General features: G+C 46.4%; 1 protein-coding gene across 1 annotated transcript in view; it reads right to left on the reverse strand.

The window, feature by feature from the left end:
* Positions 1 to 24,564, reverse strand: part of RAB3A (RAB3A, member RAS oncogene family) — a 162,081-nt gene that overhangs the window by 5,071 nt on the left and 132,446 nt on the right. The window contains exon 4 of the mRNA XM_063916132.1: positions 3,796 to 3,920. Coding sequence (XP_063772202.1) covers positions 3,796 to 3,920 — 125 coding nt within the window. The remainder of the gene's footprint in view (positions 1 to 3,795; positions 3,921 to 24,564) is intronic.

Here is a 24,564-nt window from a genome sequence, read left to right on the forward strand (position 1 = left end):
CTGAAAAGTTCTTGCATGGTACCTGCCGAATGGAATGGCCTCGTAGGCCGCCACCATCTTTCCCAATACTCAAGTGCATTGATGAACTGACACTCTTTTTGGTTTCAGCAGGTCCTGGACCATGTTCTTGAGTTCATGGGCCTTTTCCATTGGGAGAAAAACCCTCTGTTTTTCCGTGTCCAGAATCATGCCCAAAAACGACAGCCGAGTTGTCGGAACCAACTGCGACTCTGGCAGATTTAAAATCCAGCCGTGTTGTTGTAGTTCTCTCCGGGAGAGACACGCTTTTTAGTAAATGTTCTCTTGATCTTGCTTTTATCAGGAGATCGTCCAAGTATGGGATAATTGTGACTTTCTGCTTGCGCAGGAGCCCCATCATTTCCGCCATTACCTTGGTGAAAATTCTCGGGGCCCTGGAAAGACCAAATGTCAACGTCTGAAACTGGTAATGACAATCCTGTACAGCGAATCTCAGGTACGCCTGATGAGGAGGCTGTATGGGGACATGAAGGTATGCATCCTTTATGTCTAGTGACACCATAAAATCCCCCCCTTTCCAGGCTGGAGATCACTGCCTGGAGAGATTCAATCTTGAATTTGAACCTCTTCAAATATAGGTTTAGGGATTTTAGATTCAGAATTGGTCTGACTGAGCCATCTGGCTTCGGGACCACAAATAGGGTTGAATAAAACCCCTTCCCCTGTTGCAATAGGGGAACCTTGATAATCACTTGCTGTTGACACAGCTTTTGTATGGCAGCTGAAACTATTGCTCTCTCTAGGGGAAAAGCTGGTAAGGCCGATTTGAAAAATCGGTGAGGAGGTACATCTTCGAACTCCAGTTTGTAGCCTTGGGATACAATTTTGACCACCCAAGGATCCAAGTCTGACTGAACCCAGACCTGGCTGAAGAGTTGAAGACGTGCCCCTACCGGTGCGGACTCCCGCAGCGGAACCCCAGCGTCATGCGGTGGATTTGGTAGAGGCCGGGGAGGACTTTTGCTCCTGGGAACTAGCCGTAGCTGGTGTTCTTTTCCCTCTACCTCTGGCGAGGAAGGATGAACACGCCCCTTTCTGGACTTATGAGACCGAAAGGACTGCTTCTGATATTGAGGTGTTTTCTTTTGCTGTGGGGGAACGTAAGGCAAAAAAGACTTACCTACGGTAGCTGTGGAAACCAGGTCTGCGAGACCCTCCCCAAATAAAACTTCACCCTTGTAAGGTAAAGCCTCCATATGTCTATTTGAGTCAGCATCACCAGTCCATTGATGGGTCCATAGGGACCTTCTAGCAGAAATTGCCATGGCATTGGCTCTTGAACCCAAAAGACCAATATCTCTCGCAGCCTTCCTCATATATAACGCTGCGTCCTTGATATGACCTAAGGTCAATAAAATACTATCTTTATCTAGGGTGTCCATGTCAGATGACAAGTTATCTGCCCAAGCTGTAATTGCGCTACCCACCCATGCAGACGCTACTGCCGGTCTGAGCAGGGCTCCCGTAGTCGCATAAATTGCTTTTAAGGTAGTTTCTTGCCTGCGATTCGCAGGATCCTTTAGGGTCGCAGTGTCCGGGGACGGTAGGGCCACCTTCTTGGACAAGCGCGTCAAGGCCTTGCCCACCGTGGGTGAGGATTCCCACCGTAACCTGTCCTTTGAGGGGAAAGGATTTGCCATAATAATTCTCTTGGGAACCTGCAGTCTCTTGTCTGGAGTTTCCCAAGCTTCTTCAAATAAAGCGTTCAGCTCATGAGATGGGGAAAACGTTACCTCAGGTTTCTTTTCCTTAAACATGCAGACCCTTGTGTCAGGGACAGAGGGGTCCTCTGTGATATGTAATACATCTTTAATTGCAATAATCATGTATTGAATACTCTTGGCCACCCTTGGGTGTAACCGTGCATCATCATAGTCGACACTGGAGTCGGAATCAGTGTCGGTATCAGTGTCTGCTATCTGGGTAAATGGACGTTTATGGGACCCTGAAGGGTCTTGTGACACCGTAAGAGCCATGGATTGACTCCCTGCTTGGTCTTTGGACTCTGCCCTGTCCAATCTCTTATGTAATAAAGCCACACTAGCATTCAAAACATTCCACATGTCCACCCAATCCGCCGTCGGCTGTGCCGACGGAGACACTACCATCTGCTCCGCTTCCTCCCTAGACGAGCCTTCCGCTTCAGACATGTCGACACACGTGTACTGAGACCCCCACACACACTGGGATATATGGATATAGGGACAGACCCACAATAAGGCCCTTTGGAGAGACAGAGAGAGAGTATGCCAGCACACACCCAGCACCACTTCGTTCTGAAACAAAGTCCCAGACCTGTAAGCGCTTTTTATAACAAATTTAGCACCAAATCAATGTGACCCCCCCCTCGTTTTTGCCCACTGTTACTTGTACAGCAGGGGAAGAGTCCGGGAGCAGCTTCTCTGCAGCAAGCTGTGGAGAAAATGGCGCTAGTTAGTGCTGAGGGATCAAGCTCCGCCCCCTCGATGGCGGGCTTCGGTCCCGCTATTTGTTTATACTGGCGGGGTTTTTATATATACTGCCTCCGCAGTGTCTATATATCTGTGCCAGTCTAATATGAGGCCATAATTGCTGCCCAGGGTGCCCCCCCTGCGCCCTGCACCCTTGCTGTGCCTTGTGTGTGTGTGGGAGCAATGGCGCGCTGCGCGGTACCTCATGAAGATCTTAAGTCTTCTGCTGACTTTGAAGCCTTCTTGTTTCCTATACTTACCCGGCTTCTATCTACTGGCGCTGTGAGGAGGACGGCGGCGCGGCTCCGGGACGAACAGCAAGGACGACACCTGTGTTCCGACCCTCTGGAGCTAATGGTGTCCAGTAGCCTAAGAAGCAGAGCCCATCAGTCCAGGAAAGTGGGTCTGCTTCTCTCCCCTCAGTCCCCCGAAGCAGGGAGCCTGTTGCCAGCAGTGCTCCCTGAAAATAAAAAACCTAACAAGTCTTTTCTAGAGAAACTCAGTAGAGCTCCCCTAGTGTGCAACCAGTCTCCTCTGGGCACAGGATCTAACTGAGGTCTGGAGGAGGGGCATAGAGGGAGGAGCCAGCTCACACCCATTAAAAAGTCTTAAAGTGCCCATGTCTCCTGCGGAGCCAGTCTATACCCCATGGTCCTTACGGAGTCCCCAGCATCCTCTAGGACGTAAGAGAAAATACAAAATATTATTTAAATATCTCATGCCATTTCCAAAATATGGCTATGTAAAGTTTTCAAAAAACACAACCAGCATATTTTCAAATCGCCGCAGCAGCTCTCCTAATTAAGCAAGAGAGGTGTGAGTGGTTTTATTTTACTGTGTTTTTAGGCCCCTTTCTATAATACACACCACAAATAGGCTTTCTGAGGAAAAACTTTTTCCAAATTTAAACTGAAATTTTTGATCGTGATTATCTCAAAAAGTGCGTCGACAAAAAAGTTAAAAAAATTTCAGGAAATAGTCTATACTAATGTTAAATGTTTGTCAAAATTTAAAAGTGGGAGGATAATGGGTTCATAGTTAAAAATAATTTTAAAGCAAGGTAGTTTATTCAAAAAAGCTGGGTGTATTACAAGTAGTAAAAGGTAATAATAAATTTGATGGCTTCATTAGTTTAATTTTATAAATCAAGTTAAAAAGAAATACTTGACAATATATTAGTCAGTCAACAATGTTAGCTGAAGATCGTTTGACAATGCCTCTGTGGTTTCTAAAGTGTCATCAAGAGAGATGACATAAGTTCTGCCAGGTGGAGGAGTTATAAGTGCAGTCTTGTAAGTTATCTTACCTAAGTGCTCTGCCAGCTGTCTTCCTCGCTCTGATGACACTACTCGCTCATCTTCCATGTCGCACTTGTTACCAACCAGTAAAACCTGAGCATTGTCCCAAGAGTAGGTTTTGATCTGAGTTGACCTGATAAGTTAATTGCAGTGAGTAACAGTTGTTATAGCAGTATCAGCTGCACAGAAGCAAAACAATGAGCAGAGAAGAACAATCAATGCTGTTAATCTTAAAGGCTTTTCATTGGTTCTACCTTTAATGGATTGCATCTATTGGTGGACTCGAGGTCCATACTTATTTTTGTTAATGCAATATTGAGTATAAAACCTATATGCTACATATCTGCATCTACTGTAAATATACACAGGTTTGATATTTTATTTATAAATCTCTATTGACAATATGTTTATTAGAATATATATATAAAAAATGGAATAAGGGTTCTGTCGACCACCGGTGTAAAAAAGAACCGTATCAGTCCATGTATATAATAAAATAAAATATACAAATTTATTAGGTACAATTAAAATACAAATAGATCAAAGAATGTGCAATGCTATGCTGAATTATTTAAAAAGTAGATTTACAAAAAAAAGGGGGGAGGAGGGATGGACTGTGTAATAAAAAACATATATAAATCACTAAGACCAATATAAATATATAAATATAAAGGTAAAAGTATCCGAATAAAAATGAATGAAGGAGAGTCTTAACTTTGAGGTAGAGGGTCACAGAGGGAGAGCCCAACGCGTTTCGTCCTGGTGACTTCTTCAAGGGGTGAAGAAGTCACCAGGACGAAATCTACTTTTTAAATAATTCAGCATAGCATTGCACATTCTTTGATCTATTTGTATTTTAATTGTACCTAATAAATTTGTATATTTTATTTTATTATATACATGGACTGATACGGTTCTTTTTTACACCGGTGGTCGCCAGAACCCTTATTCCATTTTTTATAAATCATCACTACAGTAGGTTACCACTACTGCATACTTAAGGGTTGGCAGACGCCCAATAAATTTTGGGAGTGTTTTTTAGTGGGGGGTATTTACAACATCTGTGGCGCTTGCACATCCCCTATTTCTACTAGAATATATATATATATATATATACACATATATACAAACAAATATAGAAAACCACAGCACAAGCCACCCCAGAAGCGGGGTGCAGTGTATGCACTCACCACTCATAGGGTGGGGTGCATGCAGCCCATGGCCCCCTACCCAAATACATACAAAATAGAGAATTCAGCACTCACCATAGCAAGCTCACTTGTCCTCACTACATCAATAAATAAATGATGGGGGTTTAGTTGGTGAATTGGCCAATGCACGGAAGCCTGCATACCGATTTTCAAGGTACCCCACCTTCATGCAGGTCCTACACTATCACAAAGCCTAAAGAATTAAAACCTGGCAACTGTATCACATATAATATAACTGCAAATATGCCCACTAGGTTTAATGTATGCCTGCCACATATCTAGTGGCTTTTAAAAGGCATACTAGTCACCTGACACAGCCGATAAATTACTATTGATGTAGTGAGGACAAGTGAGTTTGCTATGGTGAGTGCTGAATTCTCTATTTTGTATATATACACACATACATACATACATACAGGTTGAGTATCCCTTATCCAAAATGCTTGGGACCAGAGGTATTTTGGATATCGGATTTTTCCGTATTTTGGGATAATTGCATACCATAATGAGATATCATGGTAATGGGACCTAAATCTAAGCACAGAATGCATTTATGTTACATATGCACCTTATACACACAGCCTGAAGGTCATTTTAGCCAATATTTTTTATAACTTTGTGCATTAAACGAAGTGTGTCTATATTCACACAATTCATTTATGTTTCATATACACCTTATACACACAGCCTGAAGGTCATTTAATACAATATTTTTAATAACTTTGTGTATTAAACAAAGTTTGTATAAATTGAGCCATCAAAAAACAAAGGTTTCACTCTCTAACTCTCAGTCAAAAAAGTCCGTATTTCGGAATATTCCGTATTTCGGAATATTTGGATATGGGATACTCAACCTGTATATACATACATACATACATACATACACACACACACACTAATACACATATATTACATACACACGTTCTTTCAAGTACTGTACATCTAACTGCTATATATTTTCTAGAAAATGTTAAAACCGTTATACTATCCGGTCACTGACTACCTGCTGCACTTGTGTCACTGAAGACAGTTACTACATATTCATGGTATCCTGTCTGGAGGTGATTAAAAGTAGAAATTAAATGAATTTGTTATCCAAGGCTTATTTTTGAAGGTTAGTTGTATGTAGTTGTATGTATGTATGTAGTTGTATGTAGTTGGTTAGAAACAGTAAATTGTAAAGCACTACATAAAGATTATCATCTATTCCCACGACTCCGCTTGTAAAGTCTGACCATGTGTGATCTTCTCAATGACTATTTCAATTCCAAATGAGCCACATACGTTACTCAGGTTACTTGTGCGCATAAAAACTAATTCTTTCAGCTTTAAATCAATGTATTACACTATCTGGACGTATTTATTAAAGATAAGAAAATACACACCAAAACATATCTCAAGCAGGCAGGATTAAATAAAAATGGCAGAATATATAGAATTTAAACTAAAGCCCCACACACACTAGGCGATATTGTTCAGAATGGGCTTTCTGAGTGATAATAGTTCACAATATCGCCTAGTGTGTACACTCCTTATCGTTAACGATGCGCACTCCAGCACGTCGTTAATGACCCCCTTCCTCGTCTGAACATGTACAGACGAGGGAGGTCCTTGTTACCGACAGCCATGCTGCAGTTGCAGCATGGGTGTCATTCCTCCCACCGTCGCTCCCTTCCCCGCTTGCTTCGGCAAGTATGTATGCACTTTGCCCATGCCGGCAACCCGCCGCCAATATCTGCACCGGCGGGGCTCGGCTAGTGTGTACTGGCCCTTTATTATCAATTGCTGGTTTATTAGCAACTAGTAGTCAGTGACAACTGCAGCAGCATGACAAAGCCATACTCAAGCAAGCTGTGACTGTACTTCAACCTGTTACCAACAGTTGTAGGTGGTAAACGCTGTGGCCACCTGGCTCCTTCACTATGACCTTTAACTGCTCACACTCCTCAGACAATGTGTAGGTGAAGAGTCACCTCTTTATTAATTGCAGACTCGAGAGTTCTGGCCTCAACTACCTAATGTGGCACAGGGGACAAATTCCAATGCAAGATTTAATCTGTTGGTTACAGGAACAAAGCAGGATTGAACAGGATGGTGTAAATCCGCTCATTTAGCTCTTACAGGAGCCATTTCAAGTGCATGCATCTAGATCAGAAGAGAAGTGGTTTAATTGCGCTCTCTTAATGAAACGTCTAAGGATAGGTATATCAGATCCCTTAATCCATGCTAGTGCTTTATCTGCCCAAGTCAGTTGGCTTAGACATTTTACATTAGCTATAGTGTGGTGGCTAAAAGGCTTAACTCCCTCCTTACATTGCTGCCATTTCTTTAGATCTCCCACTAGACCATCAGGTAAACGTAAACATCTTTCTCTACATACCTCCACATAACAGAGGTGTTCTGTAGCAACATTAAAATGAAATGCCAGCCACAAAATATAGGGTTGTAATTTCCTCATTGCCCACACCATGTAGCACTTCTTTTCAATAAGCGCATACCACCTCTACAAGATGAGATAAGCTATAGGGTGCCCATTAGGTCCCTTCAGCGATCCAACTAAGATATATTTGAGTGAACTGAAACAACATTAAACCAAAGGCTTGGGTAACAAATGTATATCAATGGAGGAATATATGTTTCTATTAAATGAGTGACCAAAAATAGTCACTTTTTAACCTATTCCTAAATGACATAAGGATATAAAAAGATAGCCAGGTCGCCCCGTAATAGCAGGAATGCTGTCCCTAATATCAAGAATTTCTGAATATGTGAAGAATATATATATATATATATATATATATATATATATATATAGATAGATAGATAAATATATATATATATATATATATATATATATATATATATATATAAAATATGTATATAGTTATTGCAGTTACTGCCTTTCGGTTCAGGGTGCCAGTCACTGTACAAATTGCTAACATGGGATTCAGCAAGAGCGCCCCACTCCATCACACTTCCTCCTCCATGTTTGACTGCTGGTGAAACACACCAAGTAATCATCCTTTCACCTACTGTATAGTATACAAAAACAGCCCTGTTTTTGATGACCTAGTCCAATTGTTCTCAAGCTCTGTGCTCAGGACCCCAAACCGCTCATGTTTTCTAGGTCACCTAGCAGGTGCACAGGTGTATCATTACTCACTGACATTTGAAAAGATGGTGTATCATTACTCACTGACATTTGAAAAGATCCACAGGTGGAGCAAATTATTTCACTTGCGATTCTGTGAGGAGACCTGGAAAATGAGAACTGTTTGCGGGCCTGTGGGCAGAGTTTGAGAACCTGTGACCTAAGTCCGTCCCTCCCCCGCCCCTCTACCTGGTTTATACTAGAGATGAGCGGGTTCGGTTCCTCGGAATCCGAACCCGCCCGAACTTCAGGTTTTTTTTACACGGGTCCGAGCGACTCGGATCTTCCCGCCTTGCTCGGTTAACCCGAGCGCGCCCGAACGTCATCATCCCGCTGTCGGATTCTCGCGAGGCTCGGATTCTATCGCGAGACTCTGATTCTATATAAGGAGCCGCGCGTCGCCGCCATTTTCACACGTGCATTGAGATTGATAGGGAGAGGACGTGGCTGGCGTCCTCTCCGTTTAGAGTGACTAGAGTACTAAAGAGAGACACAAATTTTGGGGAGCATATAGGAGGAGTACTACTTGCTGCTGATAGTGTGACCAGTGACCAGTGCCACCAGTTTAATTAATCCGTTCTCTGCCTGAAAAAAAACGATACACAGTGTGACACAGTCACACATACCATATCTGTGCTCAGCCCAGTGTGCTGCATCATATACTGTATATCATTATCTGACTGCTGAGTGCTCACTGCTCACACAGCTTAATTGTGGGGGAGACTGGGGAGCAGTTATAGCAGGAGTACATTTAAGTACAGTGCACACTTTTGCTGCCAGAGTGCCACTGCCAGTGTGACTGACCAGTGACCACTGACCACCAGTATTGTGATTGTCTGCTGACCACCAGTATATTGTGATTGTCTGCCTGAAAAAGTTAAACACTCGTCGTGTGGTGTTTTTATAAACGCATTCTGCAGACAGTGTCCAGCAGGTCCGTCATTACATAATATATACCTGTCCGGCTGCAGTACTAGTGTGATATATATATATATTTTAATTTTATCTCATTATCATCCAGTCTATATTAGCAGCAGACACAGTACGGTAGTCCACGGCTGTAGCTACCTCTGTGTCGGCAGTCGCTCGTCCATCCATAATTGTATACCACCTACCCGTGGTTTTTTTTTTTTTCTATCTTCTTGATACTAGTAGCTTACTTTAGGAGTCTGCAGTGCTGACAGACAGTGTCCAGCAGGTCCGTCATTACATAATATATACCTGTCCGGCTGCAGTACTAGTGTGATATATATATATATTTTAATTTTATCTCATTATCATCCAGTCTATATTAGCAGCAGACACAGTACGGCTGTAGCTACCTCTGTGTCGGCAGTCGCTCGTCATCCATAAGTATACTAGTATCCATCCATCTCCATTGTTTACCTGAGGTGCCTTTTAGTTGTGCCTATTAAAATATGGAGAACAAAAATGTTGAGGTTCCAAAAATAGGGAAAGATCAAGATCCACTTCCACCTCGTGCTGAAGCTGCTGCCACTAGTCATGGCCGAGACGATGAAATGCCAGCAACGTCGTCTGCCAAGGCCGATGCCCAATGTCATAGTACAGAGCATGTAAAATCCAAAACACCAAATATCAGTAAAAAAAGAACTCAAAAATCTAAAATAAAATCGTCGGAGGAGAAGCGTAAACTTGCCAATATGCCATTTACCACACGGAGTGGCAAGGAACGGCTGAGGCCCTGGCCTATGTTCATGGCTAGTGGTTCAGCTTCACATGAGGATGGAAGCACTCAGCCTCTCGCTAGAAAAATGAAAAGACTCAAGCTGGCAAAAGCACAGCAAAGAACTGTGCGTTCTTCGAAATCCCAAATCCACAAGGAGAGTCCAATTGTGTCGGTTGCGATGCCTGACCTTCCCAACACTGGACGTGAAGAGCATGCGCCTTCCACCATTTGCACGCCCCCTGCAAGTGCTGGAAGGAGCACCCGCAGTCCAGTTCCTGATAGTCAGATTGAAGATGTCAGTGTTGAAGTACACCAGGATGAGGAGGATATGGGTGTTGCTGGCGCTGGGGAGGAAATTGACAAGGAGGATTCTGATGGTGAGGTGGTTTGTTTAAGTCAGGCACCCGGGGAGACACCTGTTGTCCGTGGGAGGAATATGGCCATTGACATGCCTGGTCAAAATACCAAAAAAATCAGCTCTTCGGTGTGGAAGTATTTCAACAGAAATGCGGACAACATTTGTCAAGCCGTGTGTTGCCTTTGTCAAGCTGTAATAAGTAGGGGTAAGGACGTTAACCACCTCGGAACATCCTCCCTTATACGTCACCTGCAGCGCATTCATAATAAGTCAGTGACAAGTTCAAAAACTTTGGGCGACAGCGGAAGCAGTCCACTGACCAGTAAATCCCTTCCTCTTGTAACCAAGCTCACGCAAACCACCCCACCAACTCCCTCAGTGTCAATTTCCTCCTTCCCCAGGAATGCCAATAGTCCTGCAGGCCATGTCACTGGCAATTCTGACGAGTCCTCTCCTGCCTGGGATTCCTCCGATGCATCCTTGCGTGTAACGCCTACTGCTGCTGGCGCTGCTGTTGTTGCTGCTGGGAGTCGATGGTCATCCCAGAGGGGAAGTCGGAAGACCACTTGTACTACTTCCAGTAAGCAATTGACTGTCCAACAGTCCTTTGCGAGGAAGATGAAATATCACAGCAGTCATCTTGTTGCAAAGCGGATAACTGAGGCCTTGACAACTATGTTGGTGTTAGACGTGCGTCCGGTATCCGCCGTTAGTTCACAGGGAACTAGACAATTTCTTGAGGTAGTGTGCCCCCGTTACCAAATGCCATCTAGGTTCCACTTCTCTAGGCAGGCGATACCGAGAATGTACACGGACGTCAGAAAAAGACTCACCAGTGTCCTAAAAAATGCAGTTGTACCCAATGTCCACTTAACCACGGACATGTGGACAAGTGGAGCAGGGCAGGGTCAGGACTATATGACTGACAGCCCACTGGGTAGATGTATGGACTCCCGCCGCAAGAACAGCAGCGGCGGCACCAGTAGCAGCATCTCGCAAACGCCAACTCTTTCCTAGGCAGGCTACGCTTTGTATCACCGGTTTCCAGAATACGCACACAGCTGAAAACCTCTTACGGCAACTGAGGAAGATCATTGCGGAATGGCTTACCCCAATTGGACTCTCCTGTGGATTTGTGGCATCGGAAAACGCCAGCAATATTGTGTGTGCATTAAATATGGGCAAATTCCAGCACGTCCCATGTTTTGCACATACCTTGAATTTGGTGGTGCAGAATTTTTTTAAAAACGAGAGGGGCGTGCAAGAGATGCTGTCGGTGGCCAGAAGAATTGCGGGACACTTTCGACGTACAGGCACCACGTACAGAAGACTGGAGCACCACCAAAAACGCCTGAACCTGCCCTGCCATCATCTGAAGCAAGAAGTGGTAACGAGGTGGAATTCAACCCTATATATGCTTCAGAGGTTGGAGGAGCAGCAAAAGGCCATTCAAGCCTATACAATTGAGCACGATATAGGAGGTGGAATGCACCTGTCTCAAGCGCAGTGGAGAATGATTTCAACGTTGTGCAAGGTTCTGCTGCCCTTTGAACTTGCCACACGTGAAGTCAGTTCAGACACTGCCAGCCTGAGTCAGGTCATTCCCCTCATCAGGCTTTTGCAGAAGAAGCTGGAGACATTGAAGGAGGAGCTAACACGGAGCGATTCCGCTAGGCATGTGGGACTTGTGGATGGAGCCCTTAATTCGCTTAACAAGGATTCACGGGTGGTCAATCTGTTGAAATCAGATCACTACATTTTGGCCACCGTGCTCGATCCTAGATTTAAAACCTACCTTGGATCTCTCTTTCCGGCAGACACAAGTCTGCTGGGGTTCAAAGACCTGCTGGTGACAAAATTGTCAAGTCAAGCGGAACGCGACCTGTCAACATCTCCTCCTTCACATTCTCCCGCAACTGGGGGTGCGAGGAAAAGGCTCAGAATTCCGAGCCCACCCGCTGGCGGTGATGCAGGGCAGTCTGGAGCGACTGCTGATGCTGACATCTGGTCCGGACTGAAGGACCTGCCAACGATTACGGACATGTCGTCTATTGTCACTGCATATGATTCTCTCCCCATTGAAAGAATGGTGGAGGATTATATGAGTGACCGCATCCAAGTAGGCACGTCAGACAGTCCGTACTTATACTGGCAGGAAAAAGAGGCAATTTGGAGGCCCTTGCACAAACTGGCTTTATTCTACCTAAGTTGCCCTCCCACAAGTGTGTACTCCGAAAGAGTGTTTAGTGCCGCCGCTCACCTTGTCAGCAATCGGCGTACGAGGTTACTTCCAGAAAATGTGGAGAAGATGATGTTCATTAAAATGAATTATAATCAATTCCTCCGTGGAGACATTGACCAGCAGCAATTGCCTCCACAAAGTACACAGGGAGCTGAGATGGTGGATTCCAGTGGGGACGAATTGATAATCTGTGAGGAGGGGGATGTACACGGTGATATATCGGAGGATGATGATGAGGTGGACATCTTGCCTCTGTAGAGCCAGTTTGTGCAAGGAGAGATTAATTGCTTCTTTTTTGGTGGGGGTCCAAACCAACCCGTCATTTCAGTCACAGTCGTGTAGCAGACCCTGTCACTGAAAAGATGGGTTGGTTAAAGTGTGCATGTCCTGTTTATACAACATAAGGGTGGGTGGGAGGGCCCAAGGACAATTCCATCTTGCACCTCTTTTTTCTTTAATTTTTCTTTGCATCATGTGCTGTTTGGGGAGTGTTTTTTGGAAGGGCCATCCTGCGTGACACTGCAGTGCCACTCCTAGATGGGCCAGGTGTTTGTGTCGGCCACTAGGGTCGCTTAGCTTACTCACACAGCTACCTCATTGCGCCTCTTTTTTTCTTTGCGTCATGTGCTGTTTGGGGAGTGTTTTTTGGAAGGGCCATCCTGCGTGACACTGCAGTGCCACTCCTAGATGGGCCAGGTGTTTGTGTCGGCCACTAGGGTCGCTTAGCTTACTCACACAGCTACCTCATTGCGCCTCTTTTTTTCTTTGCGTCATGTGCTGTTTGGGGAGTGTTTTTTGGAAGGGCCATCCTGCGTGACACTGCAGTGCCACTCCTAGATGGGCCAGGTGTTTGTGTCGGCCACTAGGGTCGCTTAGCTTACTCACACAGCTACCTCATTGTGCCTCTTTTTTTCTTTGCGTCATGTGCTGTTTGGGGAGTGTTTTTTGGAAGGGCCATCCTGCGTGACACTGCAGTGCCACTCCTAGATGGGCCAGGTGTTTGTGTCGGCCACTAGGGTCGCTTAGCTTAGTCATCCAGCGACCTCGGTGCAAATTTTAGGGCTAAAAATAATATTGTGAGGTGTTCAGAATAGACTGAAAATGAGTGGAAATTATGGTTTTTGAGGTTAATAATACTTTGGGATCAAAATGACCCCCAAATTCTATGATTTAAGCTGTTTTTTAGTGTTTTTTGAAAAAAACACCCGAATCCAAAACACACCCGAATCCGACAAAAAAAATTCGGTGAGGTTTTGCCAAAACGCGGTCGAACCCAAAACAAGGCCGCGGAACCGAAACCAAAACCAAAACACAAAACCCGAAAAATTTCAAGTGCACATCTCTAGTTTATACACAGGCAAAAAGCACAGCACGTCTTCAGACTAACATGGGATGCTTTGAGCACAGGCTGCTCAACATGTGTCCCTCCAGCTGTCTTGATACTACACATCCTAGCATGTCCTGCAACAGTTTTGCTTTTAGTGAATGCTAAAATAGTGGCAGGACATACTGGCATGTTGAGCACCCCTGCTAGGGATCGGTATGGATGACCAGGAGAAAGGATGCCAGCAGCCACAATACTGACGCCAACATCCCGATGGTCACGAACCCAACAGGGGTGAGAAGTATTCTACCTACCCCTCCCTCACCACAGCCTAACGCCATTAGTGCCTAAACCTAACCCGCCCTTGCCGCAGCCTAAGCCCAACCCTCCCCCATTAGGGCCTAAACCTAACTCCACCCACTTTTCGTACCAGATCCCAGCTGTCGATTCTGGCGTCCTGATGCAGGCCTGGTTGGAAATTCGGCATTGGTGTTCTGACGGTTGTCGGGATTTCGACTGCCGGGATCTTGAACATATAGCGTTTAAATGGTAGGTGTGATGCTGCTTACTGTATCTACCAAATAACGTTACATAGTGACGATTATTCAGGTGTATTGAGAATTAGTATAGTCTTTGGTCCGCGCTTCGAAGGGGTTCCCATGCAGTAATCTAATGTGTCACTCTAACTAGTCCCCAACCCCCCACCCCCACAGAAATATCCTTTATAGCTAGCACTCGTTCCCAAAAGACTGTGAACTTAGGAAAATAAAGAAAGTCGAAGGTCGAGACATTGGTAGACTTACTGTGGCACCTCATGATATACTAACAGGAGGCGTAGCAAGTAATCTAGGTTTTTGACCACTGAAGGAACAATTGCAAAAAGCACCTATTTTAGGAGAGCCACTGAACTGTTTGAACAGTCAACTATTTCATGGGTTGCACGGGGCAGTAGGAACTGCTTCACTTGACACTTTGCTCAGAAGCATTAGACCCATTCACTTCTGAGTTGTGTTCCTCAGCTGGTTAGCGTCTCATTGGGTTGTCCTACTGTATTAAACATCTCTCATTTGGGGGAAAGCCACAGTCTCAGGATACCAGATAGTATAGGCCACTTAAAGTGGAGGATACACTTTATCAAGAGGGACCAGGCAGGTTCCTACACTCTTTACAGGCACTTACTGAAAATGTTCCAAAATTACTGGCAAAAACATGTGGAAAGCACAAGAATGACAATATCACTGCACTTACATAGGACCTCATTCCGAGTTGTTCGCTCGTTAATTTTCTTCGCATCGCAGCGATTTTCCGCTGACTGCGCATGCGCAATGTTCGCACTGCGGCTGCGCCAAGTAAATTTGCTAAGAAGTTTGGTATTTTACTCACGGCATTACGAGGTTTTTTCTTCGTTCTGGTGATCGTAGTGTGATTGACAGTAAGTGGGTGTTCCTGGGCGGAAACTGGCTGTTTTATGGGTGTGTGTGAAAAAACGCTGCCGTTTCTGGGAAAAACGCGGGAGTGGCTGGAGAAACGGGGGAGTGTCTGGGCGAACGCTGGGTGTGTTTGTGACGTCAAACCAGGAACAACAAGCACTGAACTGATCGCACTGGAAGAGTAAAGGACCATACACATTAGACGATGTCGCTCTGTGAGCGACATCGTCTAACGTTTCCCCCTCCCGGGCCGGCCGGTCGGCGGCCGCCTGTACGCACTGAGCGATATGACCGCTCATATCGCTCAGTGACGTCACGCCCCCGCCAGCCCTGCATGAAGGTCGTGGACGACAGTCCACATCCTTCATGCATGCCCTACCGACACCGACGATCGTTGCCAACCCGCGGGGCCGCGCATCGGTCGTCGCTGGCGGCATACACACTTAACGATAAAATGAGCGACGTCGCTCAGGGAGGGGGAAAATGAGCGACGTCACTCATTATATCGTTAAGTGTGTATGGACCTTAAGTCTCGAGCTACTCAGAAACTGCACAGAAAAATCTTTTCGCAATATTGCGATTCTTTCGTTCGCAATTCTGCTAAGCTAAGATTCACTCCCAGAGGGCGGCGGCTTAGCGTGTGCACTGCTGCGAAAAGCGGCTAGCGAGCGAACAACTCGGAATGAGGGCCATAGTACGGTCATCCAGCAATTGGGACAATGAAAAGTGTGAGGTTATGAGGTTCTTATGGTCTCTGGTCTCTAGACTTAAGGATCCCATAAGACCTGTGCGATCAGTTGCAGCGTGCTTCGAGAAAGGCCTATTCCCTTTTAGTTGTGAGTAGAGGGAAGGGAGTATTCCTGTGCTATTACAGACCTTTCTGGATGGCTGCTAGCCGATTGTCTTTTTTTTTGTCAGTGTGCTCCTAAAGACACCTACTGGTCTGCTAATTGGACAACTTCTCTCAATGTGACCGGGTTCTGATTCCACCCAAAGTCCTTCAACTGTTCCCATCACAAAAGGTCCATTCTACCTTCCCATGTTTCTATGGCATCAAAATCTCTCTCTATGAATTTTTGCAACCAATTGCCAAATTCCTCACTGGTAATATGGTCGCCCTTGACCAAGTCACAGAACATTTGCTTGTGGGTTTCTATGGTGAAATAAAAAGGGTTTTAGAAGAACCCTTTTATCACATTATAGTCTGCACAGTTCTCTGGTGACACTTCATGACAGGCCTCCATCCCTGCAATACCCGTCACCACCCTGCTCTGTGTCTAACAAGCAGCATAGAGTTTCCTTCATTTGTATAAACTCCTAATGCCACCAGCTTCATCCTTTGCAAAGGGAAATGGTCCTTATTAGGGGCTAGATAAGCCTGTGGCCCAGTTCCAGGATTGGGGTGGACTTGCTGTTGTGAGAGGATACGGATATCTGGTTGTGGCTCAGGTAATTTTGGGCAGGGCTGCTGCCAGCCAACACCTGTGGCTGTTCTGCCACTATCAGATGATCTTCCCACTAAACCACTTTTATTATTGCTGTAGAGAAAAGCGGAATGCTTTTTTTTCCAGGTACTAACCCTACTCTAACCCTTAGTCATCCTGCCATAATTGGACATCCTGTTTATTATTATTACTATTATTCTTTATTTCTATGGCGCCACAAGGGTTCCACAGATGGGGTAGACCATGAGGATGAAACATAGGGTTAAGATGAGAGATGGCTGGGTTTGATGAAGAAGTGGGTCTTGACAGTCGATTTCAAGTTTTATAGAGAGGTGGAGAGTCTTATAGGGAGAGGGAGCGAATTCCTGAAGTAGGGAGCAGCACGGGCAAAATCTTGGAGGCAGGAGTGGGAGGAAGTAATCAGTCAGTAGGAGAGAAAGCGTTCATTGTGGAGCAAAGAGGGTGAGAGAGTGTTAAGGGAGAAGAGATCAGATGTTAATGGGAGAGGGAGGAATGGGTATGGCTTTGTGAGTTTGAGAAGTGTGAATTTAGCTTTGAAGGGAAGGGGAACCAATGTAAAGAGAGGGGAGGCAAATGTAGTATAATTGGAGATGACGACGACCAGGGCTGCAGCATGGAGAATGGACTGGAGCGCAGAGAGATGAGAGTCAGGGAGGCTTGATAAGAGAGGCTTACAGTAGTCCAATATGGAGATAACCATTGAGTGGATGAGGGTCTAAATATCAACCAGGGTGAGAATTTGTCTAATCCTGGAAATATTTTTGAGATGGAAGCAGCAAAACTGCGAAAGGTACTGAATGTGTAGTTTGAAGGAGAGGGAGGTGTCATGGATGATATTGGTGTGGTGGAGGGTAGGGGGGAGTGGAGTCATGAGAGGAGACAGAAGGAATGGTCAAAGAGGTAGGAGGTTGAGGGCCTGGTGGGATGTGATGTCCTGCAGTTCATTATAGATTAGAAGCATTTGGCAAAGTCAAGAGCAGAGAGTGAGAAGGGGAGACGAGGAGGGAGTTGAAAGTGGAAAAGATATGCTGGGGATTTGAGGGCCGAAAGGAGATGAGGTTTTTTTAAAATATGACTCTTTAGTGAGGGAAAGGGCAGCACTGTAGGATGAGAACATAAATTTGAATGGAGGAAGTCTGCCTTAGAGCGGGATTTCCTCCACTGTGGTTCATAAACACATAAGCAATAGAGTCAAGAGGAGAAGTAAGGGAGGCATTGTATAAGGAAGTGGCTTGTTCAGGGCAGGAGAGAGACCGAATAAGGTAGAAGTGGGTCAAGCAGGGAGAATAAAAAATAAGATTTTACTCACCGGTAAATCTATTTCTCGTAGTCCGTAGTGGATGCTGGGACTCCGTAAGGACCATGGGGAATAGCAGCTCCGCAGGAGACTGGGCACAACCAAGAAAGCTTTAGGACTAACTGGTGTGCACTGGCTCCTCCCACTATGACCCTCCTCCAGACATCAGTTAGGATACTGTGCCCGGAAGAGCTGACACAATAAGGAAGGATTTTGAATCCCGGGTAAGACTCATACCAGCCACACCAATCACACCGTATAACTCGTGATATTATACCCAGTTAACAGTATGAACATAACAGAGCCTCTCAACAGATGGCTCAACAATAACCCTTTAGTTAACAATAACTATATACAAGTATTGCAGACAGTCCGCACTTGGGACGGGCGCCCAGCATCCACTACGGACTACGAGAAATAGATTTACCGGTGAGTAAAATCTTATTTTCTCTGACGTCCTAAGTGGATGCTGGGACTCCGTAAGGACCATGGGGATTATACCAAAGCTCCCAAACGGGCGGGAGAGTGCGGATGACTCTGCAGCACCGAATGAGAGAACTCAAGGTCCTCCTCAGCCAGGGTATCAAATTTGTAGAATTTTGCAAACGTGTTTGCCCCTGACCAAGTAGCAGCTCGGCAAAGTTGTAAAGCCGAGACCCCTCGGGCAGCCGCCCAAGAAGAGCCCACTTTCCTCGTGGAATGGGCTTTTACAGATTTAGGCTGCGGCAGGCCAGCCGCAGAATGCGCAAGCTGAATTGTGCTACAAATCCAGCGAGCAATAGGCTGCTTCGAAGCAGGAGCACCCAGTTTGTTGGGTGCATACAGGATAAATAGCGAGTCAGTCTTCCTGACTCCAGCCGTCCTGGAAACATAAATTTTCAAGGCCCTGACTACGTCCAGTAACTTGGAGTCCTCCAAGTCCCTAGTAGCCGCAGGCACAACAATAGGTTGGTTCAAGTGAAAAGCTGATACCACCTTAGGGAGAAACTGGGGACGAGTCCTCAATTCTGCCCTATCCATATGGAAAATCAAATAGGGGCTTTTACATGACAAAGCCGCCAATTCTGACACTCGCCTAGCCGAATCCAAGGCCAAAAGCATGACCACTTTCCACGTGAGATATTTTAAATCCACGGTTTTAAGTGGCTCAAACCAATGTGACTTCAGGAAACCCAACACCACGTTGAGGTCCCACGGTGCCACTGGAGGCACAAAAGGAGGCTGAATATGCAGCACTCCCTTAACAAATGTCTGAACTTCAGGCAGTGAAGCCAGTTCTTTTTGGAAGAAAATCGACAGAGCCGAAATCTGGACCTTAATGGAACCCAGATTTAGGCCCATAGTCACCCCTGACTGTAGAAAGTGCAGAAATCGACCCAGCTGAAATTCCTCCGTTGGGGCCTTCCTGGCCTCACACCACGCAACATATTTTTGCCATATGCGGTGATAATGTTGTACGGTTACATCTTTTCTAGTTTTAATGAGCGTAGGAATGACTTCCTCCGGAATACCTTTTTCTTTTAGGATCCGGTGTTCAACCGCCATGCCGTCAAACGCAGCCGCGGTAAGTCTTGGAACAGACAGGGCTCCTGCAGCAGCAGGTCCTGTCTGAGCGGCAGAGGCCATGGGTCCTCTGAGATCAATTCTTGAAGTTCCGGGTACCAAGCTCTTCTTGGCCAATCCGGAACAATGAGTATAGTTCTTACTCCTCTTTTCCTTATTATCCCCAGTACCTTGGGTATGAGAGGAAGAGGGGGGAACACATAAACCGACCGGTACACCCACTGTGTCACTAGAGCGTCCACAGCTATCGCCTGAGGGTCCCTTGACCTGGCGCAATATTTTTCTAGCTTTTTGTTTACAATCAGTTGGAAGACTTCTGGATGAAGTCCCCACTCTCCCGGGTGGAGGTCGTGCCTGCTGAGGAAGTCTGCTTCCCAGTTGTCCACTCCCGGAATGAACACTGCTGACAGTGCTAATACGTGACTTTCCGCCCATCGGAGAATCCTTGTGGCTTCTGCCATCGCCGTCCTGCTTCTTGTGCCGCCCTGTCGGTTTACATGGGCGACTGCCGTGATGTTGTCTGACTGGATCAGAACCGGCTGGTTTTGAAGCAGGGGTTTTGCCTGACTTAGGGCATTGTAAATGGCCCTCAGTTCCAGAACATTTATGTGTAGGGAAGTCTCCTGACTTGACCAAAGTCCTTGGAAGTTTCTTCCCTGTGTGATTGCCCCCCAGCCTCGAAGGCTGGCATCCGTGGTCACCAGGACCCAGTCCTGTATGCCGAATCTGCGGCCCTCTTGAAGATGAGCACTTTGCAGCCACCACAGCAGAGATACCCTGGTCATTGGAGACAGGGTTATCAACCGATGCATCTGAAGATGCGATCCGGACCACTTGTCCAACAGGTCCCACTGAAAAGTTCTGGCATGGAACCTGCCGAATGGAATTGCTTCGTAGGAAGCTACCATCTTTCCCAGGACTCGCGTGCAGTGATGCACCGTCACCTGTTTTGGTTTCAGGAGGCCTCTGACTAGAGATGACAGCTCCTTGGCTTTCTCCTCTGGGAGAAACACTTTTTTCTAGACTGTGTCCAGAATCATCCCCAGGAACAGTAGACGTGTCGCAGGAACCAGCTGTGACTTTGGAATATTTAGAATCCAACCGTGCTGGTGTAGCACCTCCTGAGATAGTGCTACGCCGACCAACAACTGCTCCCTGGACCTCGCCTTTATCAGGAGATCGTCCAAGTATGGGATAATTAAAACTCCCTTTTTTCGAAGGAGTATCATCATTTCGGCCATTACCTTGGTAAATACCCTCGGTGCCGTGGACAGGCCGAACGGCAACGTCTGGAATTGGTAATGACAATCCTGTACCACAAATCTGAGGTACTCCTGGTGAGGATGGTAAATGGGGACATGCAGGTAAGCATCCTTGATGTCCAGTGATACCATGTAATCCCCCTCTTCCAGGCTTGCAATAACCGCCCTGAGCGATTCCATCTTGAACTTGAATTTTTTTATATATGTGTTCAAGGATTTCAAATTTAAAATGGGTCTCACCGAACCGTCCGGTTTCGGTACCACAAACATTGTGGAATAGTAACCCCGTCCTTGTTGAAGGAGGGGTACCTTGATTATCACCTGCTGGGAATACAGCTTGTGAATTGCCTCTATCACAGCCTCCCTGCCTGAGGAAGTTGCTGGCAAGGCAGATTTGAGGAAACGGCGGGGGGGAAATGTCTCGAATTCCAGCCTGTACCCCTGAGATACCACTTGAAGGATCCAGGGATCTACTTGTGAGCGAGCCCACTGATTGCTGAAGTTTTTGAGACGGGCCCCCACCGTACCTGGCTCCGCCTGTTGAGACCCAGCGTCATGCGGCGGACTTAGAAGAAGAAGCGGGGGAGGACTTTTGTTCCTGGGAACTGGCTGTATGCTGCAGATTTTTTCCCCTACCTCTGCCTCTGGGCAGAAAGGACGCGCCTCTACCCCGCCTGCTCTTTTGGGGACGAAAGGACTGTACCTGATAATACGGTGCTTTCTTTGGTTGTGAGGGGACATGTGGTAAAAATGCTGACTTCCCAGCCGTTGCTGTGGACACTAGGTCTGAAAGACCATCCCCCGAACTCCTCACCCTTATAAGGCAAAACTTCCATGTGCCTTTTAGAATCTGCATCACCTGTCCACTGCCGAGTCCATAACCCTCTCCTGGCAGAAATGGACAGTGCACTTATTTTAGATGCCAGCCGGCAAATATCCCGCTGTGCATCTCTCATGTATAAGACAGCGTCTTTAATATGCTCTATGTTTAGCAATATAGTGTCCCTGTATAGGGTGTCAATGTTTTCTGACAGGGAATCTGACCACGCAGCTGCAGCACTGCACATCCATGCTGAAGCAATAGCTGGTCTCAGTATAATACCAGTGTGTGTATATATATAGCCTTCGGGAGAGCCTCCTGCTTTCTATCAGCAGGTTCCTTTAGGGCGGCCGTATCCGGAGACGGTAGTGCCACCTTCTTTGATAAGCGTGTAAGCGCTTTATCCACCCTAGGGGGTGTTTCCCAACGTGACCTATCCTCTGGCGGGAAAGGGTACGCCATTAGTAACTTTTTAGAAATTACCAATTTTTTATCTGGGCAAGCCCACGCTACTTCACACACTTCATTTAATTCTTCAGAAGGGGGAAAAACTACTGGTAGTTTTTTCTCTCCAAACATAATACCCTTTTTTGTGGTACCTGGGGTTACATCAGAAATGTGTAAAACATTTTTCATTGCCTCAATCATGTAACGAGTGGCCCTATTGGACATTACATTAGTCTCTTCGTCGTCGACACTGGTATCAGTATCCGTGTCGACATCTGTGTCTGCCATCTGAGGTAGCGGACGTTTTAGAGCCCCTGATGGCCTTTGAGACGTCTGGGCAGGCACGAGCTGAGAAGCCGGCTGTCCCGCATTTGGCATGTCGTCAAATTTTTTATGTAAGGAGTCGACACTTTCACGTAATTCCTTCCACAAGTCCATCCACTCAGGTGTCTGCCCCGCAGGGGGTGACAACACATTTATAGGCATCTGCTCCGCCTCCACATAAGCCTCCTCATCAAACATGTCGACACAGCCGTACCGACACACCGCACACACACAGGGAATGCTCTGACAGAAGACAGGACCCCACAAAGCCCTTTGGGGAGACAGAGAGAGAGTATGCCAGCACACACCAGAGCGCTATATAATACAGGGATTAACTAAATGATATCCCCTTATAGCTGCTATATATGTATATTGCGCCTAAATTTAGTGCCCCCCCTCTCTTTTTTACCCTTCTGTAGTGTAGACTGCAGGGGAGAGCCAGGGAGCTTCCTTCCAGCGGAGCTGTGAGGGAGAAATGGCGCCAGTGTGCTGAGGGAGATAGCTCCGCCCCTTTTTCGCGGACTTCTCCCGCTTTTTTCAGGAATTCTGGCAGGGGTAATTTATCACATATATAGCCTCTGGGGCTATATATTGTGATGATTTTGCCAGGCAAGGTGTTTATATTGCTGCTCAGGGCGCCCCCCCCCCCCCCCCCAGCGCCCTGCACCCATCAGTGACCGCAGTGTGAGGTGTGCATGAGGAGCAATGGCGCACAGCTGCAGTGCTGTGCGCTACCTTGTTGAAGACAGGAGTCTTCTGCCGCCGATTTTCCGGATCACTTCTTGCTTCTGGCTCTGTAAGGGGGCTGGCGGCGCGGCTCCGGGACCGAACATCAAGGCCGGTTCCATGCGGTCGATCCCTCTGGAGCTAATGGTGTCCAGTAGCCTAAGAAGCCCAAGCTACCACCAGTTAGGTAGGTTCGCTTCTTCTCCCCTTAGTCCCTCGCTGCAGTGAGTCTGTTGCCAGCAGATCTCACTGTAAAATTAAAAACCTAAAATATACTTTCTCTAGGAGCTCAGGAGAGCCCCTAGTGTGCATCCAGCTCAGCCGGGCACAAGATTCTAACTGAGGTCTGGAGGAGGGTCATAGTGGGAGGAGCCAGTGCACACCAGTTAGTCCTAAAGCTTTCTTGGTTGTGCCCAGTCTCCTGCGGAGCCGCTATTCCCCATGGTCCTTACGGAGTCCCAGCATCCACTTAGGACGTCAGAGAAATATGGTTTCTATTGCCTCAATGTTACAATTAAAAGATAGTAGCCTTAGGAGGCAGAGGTGGAGAAGGAGAGAAGGATAAATTAGAGAGAACTTGAATGGGGAATTGGTGCAGTCATAAATTCACAATAGTGAATGAAGACCAGATCAAGCGACTGCCCACTCACATGGGAGGGTGATGAGGTCCATTGGGAGCGACCAAACCATGATACAAGGTTAATCAGTTTAGAGTCGGAGGATTCTGTGAGGCTATCGATTGGGATATTGAAGTCACATTAGATAATGGAGGGAAGATCTGAAGAGAAGTGAGGGATCCAGGAAGCAAAGAGGTCAATAAATTTGAATGGAGGTCCAGAGGGACAATAAATTACAGCTACTTGAAGGATAACCGGTTGGCAGAGGCTTATAGCATGAACCTCAAATGTAGAGAAAGTAAAAGACGGTTCTGAGGGCAGGAAGGAACCCAACACCAGAAGGAAGAAGGAACCCAACACCACCCATGGACCGGCATGTGTGAGGGCATGTGAGGCCCCCAGAGGAGAGAGCAGCTGAGGAAATCTAGGTTTCAGTAATGGCCAGGAGATTCAGGGAGTTGTAGCTGAAAAGGTCATGGGTGGGACCAGTTTATTACAGACAGATCTTGAACTCCATAGGGCACAGGAGACGGGGAGAGATGTGAATGAGATTATCAGGATTGCTGTAACACTGAGGGGATTAATTTGGAAGGCAAAGATAAAGAGAGTTTAGTAATGGTGCATGTTCCTGAGAAAGGAAGGAAGTTTGCAGGTGGTGAGCAGGGAGTGAGACAAGGATGATTGTGAGGTAAAGTGATGGTATGGAGGGAACAGGATTTAGTGGAGGGGTAGTAAGGCCATGGTGGGGGAAAAGTGAATGAATGAAAGATGTAATAATGCATGGGTCTGTCCTGCCACAGTTCTGCTATTAAGGCATGCTGAAACGGAGGCAGGGCCTGCTGGGATGTGTAG

Source organism: Pseudophryne corroboree, chromosome 1 (assembly GCF_028390025.1).
Source record: "Pseudophryne corroboree isolate aPseCor3 chromosome 1, aPseCor3.hap2, whole genome shotgun sequence".
In the NCBI taxonomy this organism is placed as follows: domain Eukaryota; kingdom Metazoa; phylum Chordata; class Amphibia; order Anura; family Myobatrachidae; genus Pseudophryne; species Pseudophryne corroboree.